The 18407-nt window shown below is 39.9% G+C and overlaps 1 protein-coding gene across 6 annotated transcripts in view; it reads right to left on the bottom strand.

Annotated features, from left to right (window-relative positions):
- The window catches only part of sobpa (sine oculis binding protein homolog (Drosophila) a), a 75088-nt gene that overhangs the window by 14717 nt on the left and 41964 nt on the right, over positions 1 to 18407 (bottom strand). For 2 of the 6 annotated variants that reach the window (XR_003270571.1, XM_026151071.1), the window contains exons 5-7: positions 18232 to 18383; positions 4110 to 4190; positions 3043 to 3138 (exon numbers count right to left, since the gene is read on the bottom strand). Coding sequence is in view for 5 of the 6 variants with exons in the window: in XM_026151071.1 (XP_026006856.1) it covers positions 3043 to 3138; positions 4110 to 4190; positions 18232 to 18383 (329 nt within the window). In the remaining variant the exon portion in view is untranslated. Of the gene's footprint in view, positions 1 to 3042; positions 3139 to 4109; positions 4191 to 17030; positions 17055 to 18231; positions 18384 to 18407 lie in introns of all 6 variants that reach the window. The other 4 variants (XM_026151072.1, XM_026151074.1, XM_026151073.1 and 1 more) reach the window with 4 other exon arrangements.

Here is an 18407-nt window from a genome sequence, read left to right as displayed (position 1 = left end):
ATATAGAAGCTGTGACAGAAGCTGTGATAAATTTGAAAGCCCACTAAGTTTACAAATAGTTTTTATTTATATTTAGCAGAATTTTTTAGAAGATTTTAGAAGACAACATACAGTTTTTGTTTACTTTTTTTTTTTTGATAATAACATCTCATTTATATCCACAAAACTTGAATATTGCAACATATGCTCACCAGCCACTTTGTTAGGTACACTTGTGTATTTCAGAAACAGCTGATCTACTATGATTTTCCCACGCAACAATCTCTTGGGTTTACAGAGAATGGTCCGAAAAAGAGAAAAATATATTGTATGGGCGTCATCAACAAAGTTGATGTCAGACATCAGTTCAATTCAATTTTACTGCTATTTCGCCAAATCACAACAGTAGTCGTCTCAAGGCGCTTTGTATTGTAAGGTAAAGACCCTACAATAACAGAAAGCAAACTCTAACAATCAAATGATGCCCTTTGAGTGAGCACTTGGTGACAGTGGGAAGGAAAAACTCCCTTTTAACAGGACGAAACCTCCGGCAGATACAGGCTCAGGAAGGGGCAGCCAGCTGTTGTGGTTGGGAGGTGAGGGGAGGAAGAGGGGACAAAAATGCACTGCTGAAGAGGGACAAAGACTAATAACAAGCAATGTTCCCTCTAAGCTGCGCGCGTGCGCAATTGTGCACTGCTGGCACGGGCTCTGCACACAGAAAATCTGCGTTGCGCACAAAAAAAAAAAAATCTAACCTGAATTGAAATTAAAATTAATACTTTAACAATTCTGTTTTGCAGTGTTAGTCAGTAAGTGACTGGCTGCTTCCGTATGGGATTAGAACGATGCCACCTTATCCCATAGTCCAGCCAATGATGTGATTCACATTCGTATACACGCAGCTAATCAATGTCGTTGACAGGCTATGACAGCGTCCTTATGTGCCGACACCGGTGTTTTAGCAAGCAAAGCGGCGTGGCTGATGTGGAGTGAAGCCACGGTAATGAAGGACAGACGGAACAATTGACAGAAAAAGTGTGGACTTTATACCAGTTTTTAAATTGTGTTGATAGGCCACATAAAACCAGAGTTATGATAAAAATATGTGCAATGTTTGGTTTTCTTCCTGAATACTGTCGTTGTTTATATTTACTGTGGGAAGGAACGGTAAAAGCGGCATTTTATAAGGAAAACACTCGAAAGCCTGTGAGCAAAAACAAAACCAAAAAACCCCACCCTTTCCTATTGGTGGAAAAATGTACCATGTCGACCAATTAAAAATGATATGGTAACATCGCATTTAGTTGTTTAGGAAGGGAGGAAGTTTCAGGAGTGACGGAGGTGTTTTGAGATATGAGAGATTTGAGACTTTTAGCGCAAATCTTGTGTAGTTAGTGTGTAGTGTAGTCAGTAGTTTTGTTGTGTGTGTCAGAACAATGAGATGACTGCTGAATGTTACAGGTGTTACATCTCCTGTTGTCAGGCCTGCAGGTATCAGGCTGTTGTTCTCCTTTATCTCATAGTGGACAGAAATTATTTTTTGGAGTGGCACAAATCATTTGTGTGGCATCAGATTTGATGCAGAACAGCTGATTGTTCTGTAAATAGTTTGAAATGTTTATTTTAAAAAACGCCTTGGCTGCATTTTTACGTAAATAGCTGCAAAAAACTTTGTTGTTTGCATAACTACTTTGCATAACATACTTTTTTTGAAGAATTAATTGCCCAACATTGGTCATTATATACTGTATTTTGCAGAGAAAGAGAGTTACAGGACTCTCTTATTTTAACTTCCAATAGTGTTAAAATACTACACAGGTCATGAGCAAGATTTTTTTAAATTTTCATTGTAAGTGGGGCTAAAGCAGTTAATTAAAAGTAGTCCAACATAAATGTAAATGCTGTAATTTGATTATTTTAATAAACCGTGGATGGATTCAATGCTGGCGTGACCACAGTGCACACGTCTGCTGTTGCTCACAGTGGTCCAAGGGGCCTCTCAGGGAGTTTGTGTGTTCGCTCAGACACGTGAAAAATTAGAGGGAACATTGATAACAAGTCATGTTTAAATGCAAAGAGGTGTATAAACAGATTGTGAGTGAATAAGAAACACTCAGTGCATCATGGGAAGCATAACTACTACTGCAGCATAACTAAGGGAGGATTCAGGGTCACCTGATCCAGCCAGGTCAGGGAAGAATGGTTGCCCTGAACTGATAAGAAAGTGACAGTAACTCAAAAAACCACTGTTTACAATCTAGGTAAGGATGAGGAATAGCATTTCTGAATGCACAAGACATCCAACTAGGAAGCAGATGAGCTACAGCAGCAGAAGACCACACCTGATGCCACTTCTGTCAGTCAAGAATAGGAAACTGAAGTTACAATTCATATGGGTTCAACACAACGGCACAACAAAAGACTGGAAAACTGTTGCCTGGTCCCATGAGTCTCTATAGCATTAGCTGTGCATTGTTTAAATGTCACAACTAACTTAAGTGTTCTTGCTGACCATGATCCTTCCTCTAAGATATATTTGGCACCATCACATTGCCTGGCAATTACCTAACAATGGACTGAAATGGCACTTTTATGGCAGAGCAGGATATGGGCATGTACTTGTAAAATGTACAGGTATATCAACATTTCCAATAAATATTATTCAGTAAAGCCAACTTAGCTTCACTGCTATTATTGCAATATTATACACCTGCTTTAACTGTGAGACTGCATGTGTCTGACAGCTCCTAAAAAGACTGACACAGCTCACTACATGAAAAATGAAAATGGGCAAAATAAATGGTAAAGCATGAAAAAAGTTCAGAACATAACAAATGGAAACGTTTAAGTGAAGCATCTTGTGCAGCATCTTGTTTGGAGAGGTTTGAGGAAGAGCCTGCTTTACTTTTACAGTAATTCTCAAACACAAACCAGCCCAGGCACATTTCAGACATGACTTGAAAATTACATATTTTTAAACAAAGAACAACATCAAAACATATTTGTGCAGAAGCCATTAAGCTTAACTCTTGTCTGGCATTAAATGGGTATGGTCCTTACAAGCACATCGCTGTTTGTCTTGAAGACAAGCCTGGGCGTGTCCTGAGCAAAGCTGTGCAGGGGTAATTTCCCACCGAGGCCATCGTCGTCTCTTGCCTGGGGGGGAGAAATAATGGCTTCTTTTTACGAATGGACAAAATAAACACGTGAACAGAGGCAACAAGGAAACAGAAATGGGAAAAAAAAACAATGAGAAAGATGAACAGAAATGGTGACTGTAAAATGGGTGAAAAGCCATTGGTTTGTGATCAAACCAATGGGCAGGCGAGGGGTGAGGGGTTAAGGATCCTCTGAAACAAAACAGCGAGTGAGTGTGCAGGTGTGTATGTGCAGTTCGCGTGTGCAAGACATTTAGTTTAGGCAGTTAAAATGCTGCAAACAATTGTGCCTATTTAACACCCATCAATCTAAGATACAAGGTGTGATCAAAAAGTTCTGAGAACAGGTCAATGAAAATCAAAAGGTTTATCTGATTTGAATTTTGGGTGATCCCCCCTCCAACAACATCTTCTTGTGCACCTCAGCTTTTATGTTTAGATCTCTCAGTGAGTGCTATTCCCATTGTGTCCCCTCACACCTGTACCGTTCCAGTTGGTGTGTAATCCTTCAACTTGATTTTCAGTGAACAAATATCATAGTGACATGTCCAGGTGGAGAGCAAGGATTGTGCTCATGTGGCCAAAAAGGACTCACTCCCTGGTCTTCCTGAGACCTCAGGACATTACAGCTAAACCCCATGTTGATGTCTCAATCCGGGGACTTTAATTCAGGGTGCATGCCGTCAGTCTTGCTCCTCACCTGACGCTCTGCCTTTAGAATCTGAAACTATGCACTCTTCAGCTCTGTCAATGATCTTCCAAATGAAATTCCCAAGTTCATGTTCACATTGTTCAGCCTGCAAGGGGCCCAAATTGGACTTACACTGAGAAATGCTGAAATAGCACTCATGCTGAAAACTGCCAGGACATACCCGAGAAGATGACCTTGAATGGGAAATCAGTCTAATTTAAAACAGGCAAGCTTTTAAAATTTTATGGAGCTCAGTTCTCAGAATCTTTTGATCCTACCTTGAAGGATGATTCAGGAGATTCAGAGACTTGTTGAAGGTTGAAGCGTTGTCTCATTTCTATGGAAGCCCGTTTCCACCACTAAAAAAGCAACAAAACAAAAAAAAAGTATCCATAACTCAAAATTTCAAGTTATTTTCTTGAAATTTCGAGTTATTAACTCGAAATTTCGAGTTAGCTCTGCCAATCAGTAATCTACGAGAATGAGGTCACTTTCTTGTTACCCGGAAGCATATGGCGCAGAGTAACGCGCACTAAAAACAGGATCGCAACAAATTGGCTCTTTCGCGAGTATGTTGGCTGATAGTAACGCCATGTGATTCAGCTAATAACACAAGGATTTCATCATTTTTGAAGCCACGCTGAAAATACTCAGCAATCTGTGCATTCATGACTGGATGTAATACTGGTAGCTTAGCTGTAGCATTTGTAGCTGAGGGCTTCAGCTTCTGGGTAACAAGGAAATGAGGTCATTCACGTAGATTACTGATTGGCAGTGCTAACTCAAAATTTCGAGTTACTTTTCTCAAAATTTCGAGTTATGGATCCTTTTTTTGTCCCTAAGTGGTGGAAACGGGCTTCCATACATTTCACCTCATTTTAACCCAATTTTTAATTTAAGAAAAAAAAACAACAACACCAAAAATGTCTGAAAGACATTTCAGCCAATACTTTTTCTACATGAATAACTTGCTTCCATTACTTGCTTAATAGCTTGTCCCTTTGAATATACTGCCAACTGCAGCACTGAGGCTGATATTGTTTTCACCTTGCAGGTCAGCTACTTGGATTTTCCTGGAATAATCCTTTGCCTCCTCCCAGGTTTACTCTTCTATCCAACATTTTTAAATTTAGCTGTAATGTCCAGACTTTAATATAGTAAAGGTGTGGTCTGTGACCTTGTTGTGGTCACTGGTTTTAGGGCACATATACAGTGTTTTAGCTTAAAATCAAAACCAGCTATTAGAATCAGAATACTTTATTACTCCAAGGAAAACTATGTGGTCACATTTGCTCCAAGGCAGCAAGAACAATAAGTGTCAATAATTTGAGTCATTAGGGAGTTAAATTTCGGTGTGGCCGTTTGCTAAAGTTTCTGATATATTTGGCTTGGAATGATAACAAAGACAACCTCAAAGAGCTCCCTCCACTCTGCTTGCTGTAATGACTGAATGACATAACATGAGGTTGGCGTAACTGTACTGGAAGGTGGAGGGTGGTCCACCTTAACAGGTGCCACGAGCTAACTAAACCAAAGAGCGAGGGAGATGTCGTGCAAGTACAATCTGCTCACACCCACACAGCCATTATGCTAGCTAATGATATCAGTTCATGCATTTCAATGAACATATGTTTTTGCTTTTTTTCCCGCAAGTGGCTGAAATCAATCTTTCCTCTTCTGCTGATAATCTTAATGGCGGAAAGCAAGCTCGTTAGTTTTTTATAAACCTTAAGCCAGAAAAAGTTAACAGAACTCAACAAAGAAGGCAAAAAGATGTTTTACTGAATGAAACTAACTTGACCTGAGAAAATGTGATTTGTGTGTATTTATGTTTGCTAAACTTAGCATTTATTAGTCCTACCATTGTTGATTTAATTATAACATAAGTAGTGTCAAACTGCGAAAAGATCTGCATAACCTCCATCTTGCAAATTGTCTAACGAGAAAGATGGAAAATAACTTTACAAGTTTTATTTTTGTTTTCACCGAGCAGACGATCCACCTACTCACTTCACTCATGGTGTCAGCATTCCTAATCTAGCTAAGTGTAATCATCTCAGAATGGAAGAAAATGACACAGAGACTCACACAGGAGTTCATAAAAAATATATAATTTGTTGATCTTCGGGTTTCAATAGGCGGAAACATACCTCGACAAAAACGAGCTAACGCTCTAACCGGACAACAAAACCAAAGAGATGTTCCCAACAGGCATAAAAAACATTTAGAAAAACTGGTGTCCCTGCCAAGTCTGTTCTTACCATCAGAATCAGGAGCATAACCTCCATGTGTAATTTTAATACTGTCACGGCTACATTTTGCTATATAAGGAAACACGTTTACCTTGAAGGATACGGCGGGGGAAAGATGTGACGCCAGAAAAGGCAAACCTCTAATGTTTTCCCTCGGGAATGATGGCGGTTTAGCTTATTTTCTTAAGCTATTCATTTGTGTGTGAGCGTGTGTGAGCTGAGGATGCTATAAACGTAAATAAAATATGATGAATCTGGGATTTGTGCATTAAACATTCAGTGCATACACAAATTACTCCATATTTATGGGCACACATTCTTCATGAATCAGATTAGCTCAGGTTAAATGCATCTGAACATGCTGCAGACTCCAAATATGCTAAAGCTGATTAGAAAGATACTGGGGCTTAAACTGTAGGATTTACAGTAACCTATCTATTAGTTATACAACCTCAAATAACGATAATGTGATTAATTTGCCCGAATAGCTATTGTGCTTTTACTTTCCATGGCAATGCTTTTAAAATACAAACTTCCTTTACATGTTTGCGCCAGCTGGAAAAGGAGCCACCTTCTCCTGCACCCTGTGAGTCATTCATTATGTGCAGTGTGAAAACTGAGGCAGTCAGTGCTGCTGTGCCAGGTGTGGGCAATTCTGTTACAAAGAGGTTATTGGAGAAGCTTTGTCTGGCACGGTGCCCAATGGCTCCATTGTGTTTCATTAAATGAAATGCACTTTTATATAATGTAGACCCCAGTGTGATCAAATTAGTTCATATTTTACAGCCAAGGGGTGCTGAGACACTGTTATCAGAAATTGAGATTTAACCTCGATTAGACATGTACATCATGCCGTTTGCAGCCCCGAAGCTGACATTTCAAATTGAGCCCGTGCACTGACAGAAGAACCGCTGGTTTGAGTAGCGCTCTTTCATATTATGTTCCCTTTAAATTGCTCCCTGCAACCTTTGATTTGTCATGGGTAATTTGGCCTCCAGCTCTCTTCATCTCTCGATGATACCAAAGGGCAACTCTGGCGTATATTTTACATTTTTAGTCCAGAGACTGATTGAGTTTGCCTCCACTCCCATCTGCTTTCATCACCTCCAGGTAGGGTTTCCCATTCCAAGCCTGGTGCAAAGATACTGCTGTCTTGAGTCACGAAGCATGCTGTTGTTTGTACCAGAAACGACACAGTGTACAGATTTGACAGAAAACCTTGTTTTGTGAGAATTTACAAAATAACAGGCACATTTTTTGGGGGGGTATTTTTACTTTGATTTTGTTTTCTCCAACCTTTCATGACAGGGTTTATGAGGTCATGGTTATTTAGAAGCTGTGAGGTGTAGGCTGACCTACATATGGCTCCAGAGTTTGGGTACGGACACATCGCACTGACTCAAAGTCAGGTAACCACACATAAACAATCACATAATTTTAGGCAGGCATTTGGACACACACACACACACACACACACACACACACACACACACACACACACACACACACACACACACACACACACACACACACACACACACACTCTCTCTCTCTCTCTCTGATACACAAAAAGATGCACCATTGTGCTATTATTCTGCCTCCAGTTTGTGCTCTGACCCTCTGGCCCAGCGCCAGTTCATTTGCATATTGTACTAATGAGGTGTTGGCACTGCGAACGAGGCGTGAGGCACACACAGGGAGCCACACAGATAAAGGGGATGGGACTGAGATAGATAGCTAGACAGACAGATAGACATGGATAGATGGCTAGATGGACAGACAGATAGATAGATGAATAAATAGATTGATAGTTAGTTAGTTAGTGCAGGACATCGCACGTTGATTTCCTCTCTGCCGGCTCCACCGTCCTGACGGGACGTCACACCAGCTGCCACCACGCAAGCCTCCATCTGGGCATGCATACACGTCCAGGTGTGTGTGCCCATCACCTGCCAAAAGAGCTGCACTTCCCAAAGAAAGGCGCTCGTAGGCAGGCTTTTCCAAATCCAAACACAAACACAGCCGCGCGCACTAGAGCTCATCCCAAATCCTGAAATGAAGGTGCAATCCTGGCACTATGCAAATGTCAGGCAAGGAAGTGAACGGGCGCACCCCCCCAAATCAAAAGACAAGTTTGCCTCTACTCTCTGCACCTTGGAAAGACAAACCATTCGATTTTGTTTGCAAAGCATCACTGGAGATTTATGCATGCATGAGGCTCTGATCTTTACACTTAAATTTTTACAAGGGTGTGCAAGTGGGAAGTGGTAAAAAACAAACAAACAAGAAAAACCCTCCAGTCACTTTCTTTACAGCAACATATGCATCAATGTTCCTCTCTTGAACATTTATGTGGCTCTAAATGTAACTTTTGCATATATAATGTTGCAGGCCAGTTTCCTTCTACTAAATCTCTATTTTTTAATGCAGCAAATGCTCATCTTAATATATCTGCTGTGAGCTGTGCAATGCTAAATTGCACATCGCCACTGTACCTGCAAATAAAACACAAAGTACATTTTATTGCACTTTTCATGTGAGTTGAGTGCAAGTTTTAGAAATGACACCAACACATTCTAAGTTCATGTACGTGGCTTCACTTTTAGTCTCCTAGTTAGTCGGAGTTACTTTTGTCTTTATTTGAGCTGAATAGCTGGCAGCTATGAGATAATCACCTTCCTCTTTGTGCCCTGCAGCTGTGTCAGGCAGGCCTCAAGGCTTCGTAACTGCTAGACACTTTACACACTTCATCGCGCACTCAAAATTTCCACAAGGAGCTGCATTCGTACACGCAGAAGGAGCAGTTACATACACACACGTGCATGCTCACACACCCTCGCCCCCCCTACGCGTCTCTCCTGGGCGCGTGCCCTCCTCGGCAGGCGGTGGAGATGCAAAAGCAAATTGCCGGAGCGGGGAGGCAACCACGGGGCTGTGTGGAAGCAGACGTGTGCGTGTTTGAGGTGATGTGACATTTCTGGGCTGACATGAAGCGGCACTCTGCCCCCTCGCGCCTGGAGGGAGCTCCCAGGGAAAGACACTGATGGAGGTCTGGGGTCTCCAGGGGGGGCATTTCATGGTGTGAACAAAAAGCCTCGCACTGCAACAGAAACGACCCGTGTGACACAAACTGGAGGCTTCCTCCCTAGCCGCTTCATGCTTTTACGAATTATGTGGCTCACGTGCATGCAGTTTTGCTGTTTTCTTCATAAAGACTTATAAAGAAAAAATGAAATTATATATACAAGAAAGACTGCATGATTTCAATTTTGCTTGAAGAAATATTCACTGCAAACCCAAAGAAGTTAACTTGTATTTTATATTTATATTTCTAATATAAGTTTTAGTTGATCTATTCCTCACAAGCAATCTCACACAGTAACAGGTTCTACAGACCATCACCCTGCACACTCCTATGCTTGAAGCCTTCATAAAAACAACCAAACCAGCAGAAACGCAAAGATAATGTAACATACATTTCAATGCAATGTGTCATGCTGTCGTGGTCTTCAGTGTACGCATCAGTTGAGTTTGGTCCCTGTTTAATTTTACTGCTATTCTTTTTGATATTTCTATGTTCATGTGTCTCCAGCTCTTCCGTCTCTTTGCCTTCCTCTGTCCTATCCTTCCTCCCTTACATCCACTCCGGTTTTATTTTGGTAATTACCTTTCTTTGCATATCTCCAGTACCCAACGTCCCGTTTTTCCCTTTTTCTCCTTCTTTTTTTCCCCACCTGTGTCAGGTTATGCTCCTTGTAATCGACTGCTTTCACTCATTGTTTTTTCTTTATTTGATTATTTATTTTTCATGCACTTTTCTCTGCTTGTGGTGCTGTTCTGGTTTTCTGTGCCATAAACCTCATAAACCTTTTCCTGTTCAATTTGTTTGGCAGAAATTTGTTATTTTTCTAATTGTCTCAATTTAGAAAGCTCTTCAAACTACCTGCTGTGCATTTTTGTCACGTTTCCATAAATCCTTAAAATATACACCACATACTCCTAATGTTCTGCATTTGGTTCTGCTGAGGATCTTTTTGCTAGAAGTTGAGACATGTGCAGCATGTGTAGCATGCATAGTTTTGTAGTTCTCACGTCTAAAGATAAAACTCGCAAAGCAGTTCATAAGTTCAAAAAAGCGATATAGATAAGCTGAAAAAGGCTATAATTCACCTTCAAACCTGAATATGTCAGTGACACCAAAGTGAAAAGTTCATTTTCTGCAAACCAGAGGGGTGAAAGTGTTTAGATATAGTATTTTGCCAGAATAATGGTCCACTCCAGCAGCATGGTGGTGCAATGATCACTGAGCAACATGCCGGTTTGCATGTTTTCCTGGTGTTTGCATGGGGCTCCCACAGTCCAAAGACATGCTTGTTGGGTTAACCGATCGTTCTAGAGTGAATGGTTGTAAGAGGGAATGGTCACCTACCCAGGGCGTACACTGGAATAGACTGCAGCTCTCCCACAGCCCTAACAGTTAAGAAAATGGATGGATGACACTGATCCTCATCTTCTAATTTCCACAATGTCTTGTTTTCAGTGTCTATTTACCAGATTATTATTTGTGGAAGCATGCCTGACTGCTGTTCTGTACCAAAGTGAACACTCTTTAGATGCTGACTTCTAGCCTGGAAGGAAAATTCTACTTTTTAAAGAAGAGAGAACATTCATATGTATATTGAGGGGGAAATATGTTCATGCATCACAGTAAACTGCACTAGACAGAAGAAACAAAAAGGAAAGAATGCGCAAAGCACTGTCAAGAACAAAACACGTAGACTATTTGTACTAAAATACCTCACACAAACCAAAAAATTGACCTATTAAGTGCAGTAGTTCAGTAACAAAACAGTGCTGGGAAGCACTGGACTTCCTGCATTCTGTCTCTTACAGATTCACAAATTTTTATAACTGCTTTGCATAAATGTTTTATATATCTCATGACTTAAACCTGTAGGTTTGGCAGATTTTGATAATTAGATGGAGTATTGTGCATATGATGGCTTAAAAAAGACATACACAATTAATATCCGATCTTAGGCATTTACCCTAATACCCTACAACCTTTGCAAACACTAAGAATGATTACTTCACAGGTAGCAAAGTGTTTTCCAAGAATTTCGCATAAAAAATGTCCTCATCATGCCTAAAACTTGACTGCCAGCGTTGGGCCGTAACTCGCTTCTTGTTTCTCTCTGATTAAAGTAATTCATTACAGCACTCACTACATTACTTTTGCAATACTCAGCAGGGTAGCCTGAGTCACACTGTCACATAACTGCCAGCTAACAATACAAACCTTATGCTACAGTCCCACACACTGGCACAAATCCTTATTCTAACAAGGAAATGCACAAGATCTTTGTCTCAGTGTTTGGGTATCAACACAAAGCCAAATGCCGAGATGAAGAAAACCAGCTCAAAGAGCACGTAACAGAAACATGCTGTGGCCTGTGACCACAGTGATTCTACTGCAATAACATTAATGGGCAGAAATGGAGTCACTTGCTTTTGTTACCTTTGAAAATTCAGCTCTTGACAGGATGTGTGCACATTTGATGTTATTTTTTTCTAATGGCAATCAAGAACAAGAACTATAAGTGTGATTAGTAAGTGTAATGAAATTTACTGAATTTAACTTAGTAATGTATGACATTAGTCAAACAGTAAAGTGTAATATGATTACAGTAAAGTGGAAACCTAACACTGATGATTTTACTTTGATGCTTTGAGATAGAGAAAACAAAAGAAATAAGTACAGTAAAAGCAAATCCATCAAATAATTCCAGCTATTTTAGAAATTTGGTGTAATTATCTCAAAAATGTACAATAATGTCACAGAAATTGCAAATATTGCAGTTTAAGGTTTAATCAAATGATTTCATTGCTTTAAAATAGGTTAAACTTTTTAAATAAACCTGCATATAAGCAAAAATCCTGCTTTCTTTCAAGCATGCGAGCAATATTTCTTTATTTTGTACAAATGCAAAATTAAAAGATAAGAAGTAGATGCAAAATTACAAACTAAAGCCCAACTGTGTTTTGAGGAGCTCAAGCTGAGAAACTCAAAGCCAGCTGAGGATGGAAGAAAAAAAAAAGATTGTTGGAGCTATTGCAACAGCAACAAGCAACATTTCATCACAGTTGATGCCACAGCAAAGCATTTGTTACAGCTTCCTGCATTCAAAATCCAGCCCTAAATGATTTGTAGACAATGTGTTTCGCGTACATGCAAAGCAGAGCCTGCTCTCATTCCACCTTTTTTCACACTCACGGAGCGTAATCCATCACTGCTAATTGCCTAACTTAATCTTGGCACTGTGTCCAATGAGAAAGCTTGTTTATCGGCGTATGTGTGGGTGTCAGATAAAGTAGGAAAACATACAGCTGCGTGTAAAAGTGTGACAGTTAAGCAGCTTTTACCTCCAGCTGAAACTCCACCCTTAATTCTAGTTTAATCCTCCAAACTGTCCAAGATTGGAGCTGAAAACTCGGTGAACTTTTCCGTTGGTTGGCATCTTTCCACTCAGATTTGGTTTGTGCAGCGTACACCACGCAAACCGCCATAATGTGCGCACGGGGAAGGGACTAGGTTGCAGCGAATTACCAAACAAGAAAAAGAGCCAAGTGGTGCCTCTGAATCAATAGCGAATGGTCAAAAAGAGAATGAAAGTGAGCAGACAGTGTGAGGTGACAGACAGAATAATTGAGTGCTGCGAGCGGGGAGGAAGCTGCACTTTCCATACAAACTAATCCAGGAGCTTAAGGCGCACAGTAAACAGGCACATAAGTGATTAGCCTGAGTTAAACTATCAATCATCTTTCGCCACACTCAAATAGGCACTACAGAATGTGGAGTTATGTAGAGATGTGAGAAAGCAGCAGCCATAGTCACCCTAGGAGGGGATTGGGTTTCATGGATGAGGCAGCTGAAGATATTTCATGCAACATAATGCCAGAGCCGCTGCCCACCCCCTGCATCCCCCCTCTCCTTCCCCCATGTCTCCGCTCCTCCAGCCAAAGCACACGTAGACATAAGATACTCTTTTTTTTCAAGCCATGACATTTTTTTTAAGCAGGAAAAAAAAGCCTGGAGGCTGTGTTGTTGTGGCCAACCTTGTGGGTGCATGAGAAAAGAAACACATGGGTATCATTTACACAAATGACCTGCATGAATGTGCAAGAGCCAGACAAAATATAGAATCTGAGCTGCTGTGGTAGAGCAGGCCTTTTCCCAACATGTCTGACTGGCTGAGAACATGCTGTATGTATATAAATGAACATATTACCATAAACTACGCATGATGTGCACTAAACTACACATGACATAACTGACTATGTTTGTATATTTTTTTCTCTGCTGCTGCAAAGATAAGAGAAAAATGCTCAGCAAAAACCCTTAACTGTGACATGCACAGCTTAAGATTTAAAAATATCCATAAATCAGCATTTATAAAGTAATAATGCGTGCTACATTAGGTTGGATTTTACTATGACAGCTGCAAGATTTATTATCTAGATTTGGCTACTTAACTGCCAAACAAAAGACGACAGCTACACATTTATTGTTTATCTACCTGGAAAACTATAGAAACAGGCTGGCTAACCAGGCATCGCACGTACTTTCAGTTTTGCTAATTAGTACTCAAGTACTCATGGAAACAACTTAATCTTGTAGTGGATTTTGTTTTGGATGGGTCCACTTATAACCTCCAACATACAATACATTTCCACTGAACAAAAAAGCTGAATATTATTGGACCTAGTGCCACACTTGGATCTCCATCACAGAAACGCTCACCCCAAAGTTAGAACCACTAGCATTGGTGTCTATGGAACTGGCTACCATAAAAAATTGAGGAGCACTCTTTAGATGCAGTCTGTAATGATATTTGAGCATCCTTAAAAGGCATCGCTAGTGAACTGACTCTCCATGCGTTTGTGGTGAGTACGTGTTAAAGGAAAAGGTCATAAAGTAGTGTTGAGTCATTGCTTTTGTCCTACGATGATATATTTTTATCCCAATTTGAGTCATCACTTACAAACTTACAAAGCCACCCATCTTTAGAGCACGAGGATTCAATGGACAGTTTAAAGAGACAAGATCTCAATCTAAATGAATACCTGTGAAAGATATTGGGTTGGCACTCCAGTAGTAGAGTTCCCAAAACTTGCATAATAATTGCCAATGTGCATTGATGCTGTTCTGCAAGCATTTGATGCTGCAGCACCTTACTAAAGCACTTTATGTTGGTTTGTCCTTTACTTTAATATCAGTTCATAGCCTTGTAAGTAGGACTGTAAGTAGTAAACTAGGAGGCCAAGCTGTGGTCTTTCAGAGGTATTTCTTGAGAAATATCTTGGAAATTTGTTTTGTTTGGGGTTTTTATTCTGTTTTTTCATATTATTGGGAGCTTTAAATGTTCCTGATTATATGAGTTACATCATATAAAATAAACCAATAAATAAATAACGCAGAGTCTGGGTTTAAAAGTCATGCAGAACTTAAACTTTAAGCTTAAAGTTGGACGTTGAGATATTGCCTCTTTTGTTATTCATTTGGCAGAAATTGACTTCCATACAAAACATGCCTTTAATTTTTAACAGGCCAAATATCAGAAGAGGCTTGTGTGCTTTGTTAGGCTAAAGTGGAATACTTAATTAAATGTTATCGCATCAAGCAGTCGAGTTCATGAAGTGTTTTTGAAGAAGCAGCCGACTGATTGCACTGATGAATCATTTTGCAGCTGAGGGGTAGAAATGTACAATATTAGTGTATAATAGTATTGTTATTATAATCAAGGGCATGTTGAAGCATCAGCAGAACAACAGGCTGACTGTGAGAACTCGTAATGTAAAAGATTTTTTCCAAGACTAATATTATCCCTCCCCTCACTTTGAGTTTTAAAGTCTGAACTTTTCTAAAACTATTACTTGCATGAGGAGCTGTCACCGCACTCATACGACATGCTTTGAAAATTTCTGTCAGAAGTCTGGAGCAGGTTAATGGGGAGAGCTGGCAGAGAAGTGGAAAGACTACTGCTGCTTCTTTGTATTTGTTCTCAACACACATCACAATACATTTCAGCTCCGCTTTGTTCAAAAATGTCATTGATAAGGTCAGAATGTAATGCAGAGCTCATTAGTCTTGTATATTGTATATTGGAAACGTAAACAGCCAACATTTACCTGATGTGTGTACTTTTCCAGAACATATATCGACATTTTGGATGAAGTCCAAATTGTTTAATTTTGTAAACATACTAGAGTTAAAGGTTTTAACAGAATTGAATTGAGACCTTTCCCTTCTCATTACTCCATTAATCAGAAAACCGTCGGTCCATCCTCTGTAAACAATAGAGATGCTCATGTGGGAAAATCCCAGTAAGTCACCAATATGAGAAATGATCATACCAGCCCACCTGGCTTTAACACATTTAAAGTAACTTAAATCACCTTTCTTCCCCATTCTGATGCTCAGCCTGAACTTCAGAAGGTCGTCTTGATTATGTCTGCTTACCTAAATGAACTGAATTACTTGCATGTGATTGGTTGATTAGAGATTTGCAATAACGATCAATTCAACCTAACAAAGTAGCCAGTGAGTGTGTATTAGTGAGTGATTTTACAGTCTCATTATATTTCATTCACGCCTTTGTTTACTTTATCCATGACTCATGCTCTAAAATGTTCTAATGCAATGATTTTGATTTTCAGCCTTTTTTATGCAAAGGCTTTATAAAATTAAGCAGTTTTTAACATCGCTTTGGTTATTAATTATCTACCTCAAGGGAGATCTACTGCTCCTCCTGCAGCTGTAGATATTTCTACTCACAGTCTGTTATCCAGAGTTCACTGCAAAAGATTACAGTGTAGTGATCAGAAGTGGAGTATTACAATAGTTTTTTTTAGTGCATGTATTTCCTGGGCTATAAATGACCTCACACGACTTTCCGGTATCTTTGCCACACCAGTGAGCTGACAATAGACTGACAAAGTCACGTCAGGAATCGTTTCACAACAGCACATATAACTATACGACCGGGATCATAAATGACTCCACTTGGTCACTTGAAGGTTACATTTGCAAATGTGGTCTAATCTCATTAAACATGCACTAATTTGCATAAACCTCCAAAGTGTAAAGTAAGATTTAAATTTGTATTTTGGACATTTTCTTTTGAGCAGTCTGACAGAGGAGATATTCTGGAATTACAAAACCTACCGAGGCCTCCAAAATGTATTATATGGGGCGTGTGCAAACTATATTTTCTATTAACTCTGTTTCTTTGATGTATATGTACACTTTACATAAACTGCCTTTCATTTCTGGATAATTTCACACAAGGCCCCCTCCCACTGATTCATAGCAGGGGGCTTCCTTCACAGCGATGAATCTTGTATTTGATGTCCTGTTTACAGCCTCTCTGATTGAGCTCTGATTGATATGAAGCTGCCTCGCCTACTTTGCTGCATACCGCGTGACACATACCTGTACGTGCTTTTTTTCTGACCTCCTCTGGAGCTCAGACATCAAAATAAAACCAGTTCAAAAGAAGCGTTTTGATCTGATATAAAGACTCATAGCTTTTTGTAACTGTCACATATTCCCCTGCGAGGATTCACCACGTCAGACTCCTTGACATCAACAGAATCAACATTCAGTACAATGAAAACTACAAACTCGCTATGAAAGCAAATGAGCTGAAGTGTCAAAGGTAAAAAATTAAAAACATACAACAGTACAGTAGATGCAAGGCTCAATTTGATTGTCATGCTTTGGGGAAAAAGTGTCATAAAAAAAAAAAATTGAATCTCACTAACTGAAATGAAGAGACGTAGTCTAAGTGCTCCCCTATGGTTCCTGCTTCAGTGCAGTGCTTGAAGAGTGATTATGTTTGAATGATTTTAGGACAGACAAGCAGGAGAGTAAAACATCATACTCACGGTATAATTCCTTATAAATCCAAGCTTTGGTACAAGAGAGAAAGGAGAGTATTTAACTACAGTAACTGGAGGGGGAGGGATGGCAACACAATAACAACTTTGATATTTGCTAATGTGGTTTGTAGCCAAAAATGTGCCATTTTTAAACAAGATTTAACCTTTTGTTGCACCAAGTCACAATTTAGGTTGATAAGATGAAGCTTTTCACATACGGCAGAATATGGTGTGTTAATAAGATGAAAGGCTTGATGGGTGATATTCTAGTTTTTGGGAACCATATTAATTGCTGATACTCTGCTTCTAACAGTAAAACAGATACATAATGTGTGAATAGAATCAAGATGTTAGGTTGCAAGTCATACAGGCCAGGAGACTGGTTGGTAAACTTCTGGCAACCTCCAGTTGCTAGGGAAAAGTGTTTATTCCTCAGCCTGTTGGCAAAATGTTGCTGGCAGTCGCTGGGGGAAATTAGTAACAAAAACTGCTGCACCAAAACTGAAATGGAGAAGATTTTCTATCAAAGTAAAATGTTTTAATTTAAAAGGGTAACTTTTACTTTGAAGAAGTTTGCAGTTTCATTAATGCTTGCAAGTAGTTTAGTGCTTGCAAACAAGTTGGCATCTTTTACCATGCAACCTGCAAAAACTACTGAAGAGGTTTTCAGTGCAGCACAGTAAATCTCTTTGTGACCCCCAACAACCTCCAGCAACCACTTGCCAAATGGCTGTGAAAAACACTGTTTTTCCTAACGACTAACAGTTATTAAGGATGTCACTCTAAGCCTGCAGGAATAGGGGTAAGTCTAAGATTTCATGGTGACTGCTAGCAACCTCTAGCAACCACTTGGCCAGGAAATACACATTTTCTTCAAATTTTAGTTCACTTTAAGGAGAAATGATACTGTGAGAAAATGAGGCTAAAGGGGAGGGGGGGTTGGTACCCTGACCAAGCATCAGTATTGTTCAGAGTGGAACATGTACACATTCTGAGATGATGACCACTATTAAACCAATTCACACTATACCCAGTAACCATTCCTATCATACTAACAATTGCAGACCTATCGCGATATTTGTTGGGGGGAGGGGATTTCACTTTCTTCTCTGGGTCTCACCAGTAGATTTGTAACACAAAGTCTCTGAAAAGTGTCTAAAATACATCATATTAAAGAGTCAAGCTGTTGACAAGGAAGGGATGTTACCTTGTTTCTCTTAAAATAGGCTCTGCGGCAGGCAGCGAAGCATTTCTCACTGCAGAAGCTCTTCAGCTCACTCCCCATGCTCAGAGAATAGCGCTTGACGCCGACCTTCTGGCACCAGGCGCACATGATCTGCACATTGGACGCATCCTCGTCTACAGAGAAAAGGAGAGGTAATG

This window comes from Astatotilapia calliptera, chromosome 19 (assembly GCF_900246225.1).
Source record: "Astatotilapia calliptera chromosome 19, fAstCal1.2, whole genome shotgun sequence".
Taxonomy (NCBI): domain Eukaryota; kingdom Metazoa; phylum Chordata; class Actinopteri; order Cichliformes; family Cichlidae; genus Astatotilapia; species Astatotilapia calliptera.
This window is presented reverse-complemented; position numbering and strand designations above follow the sequence as displayed.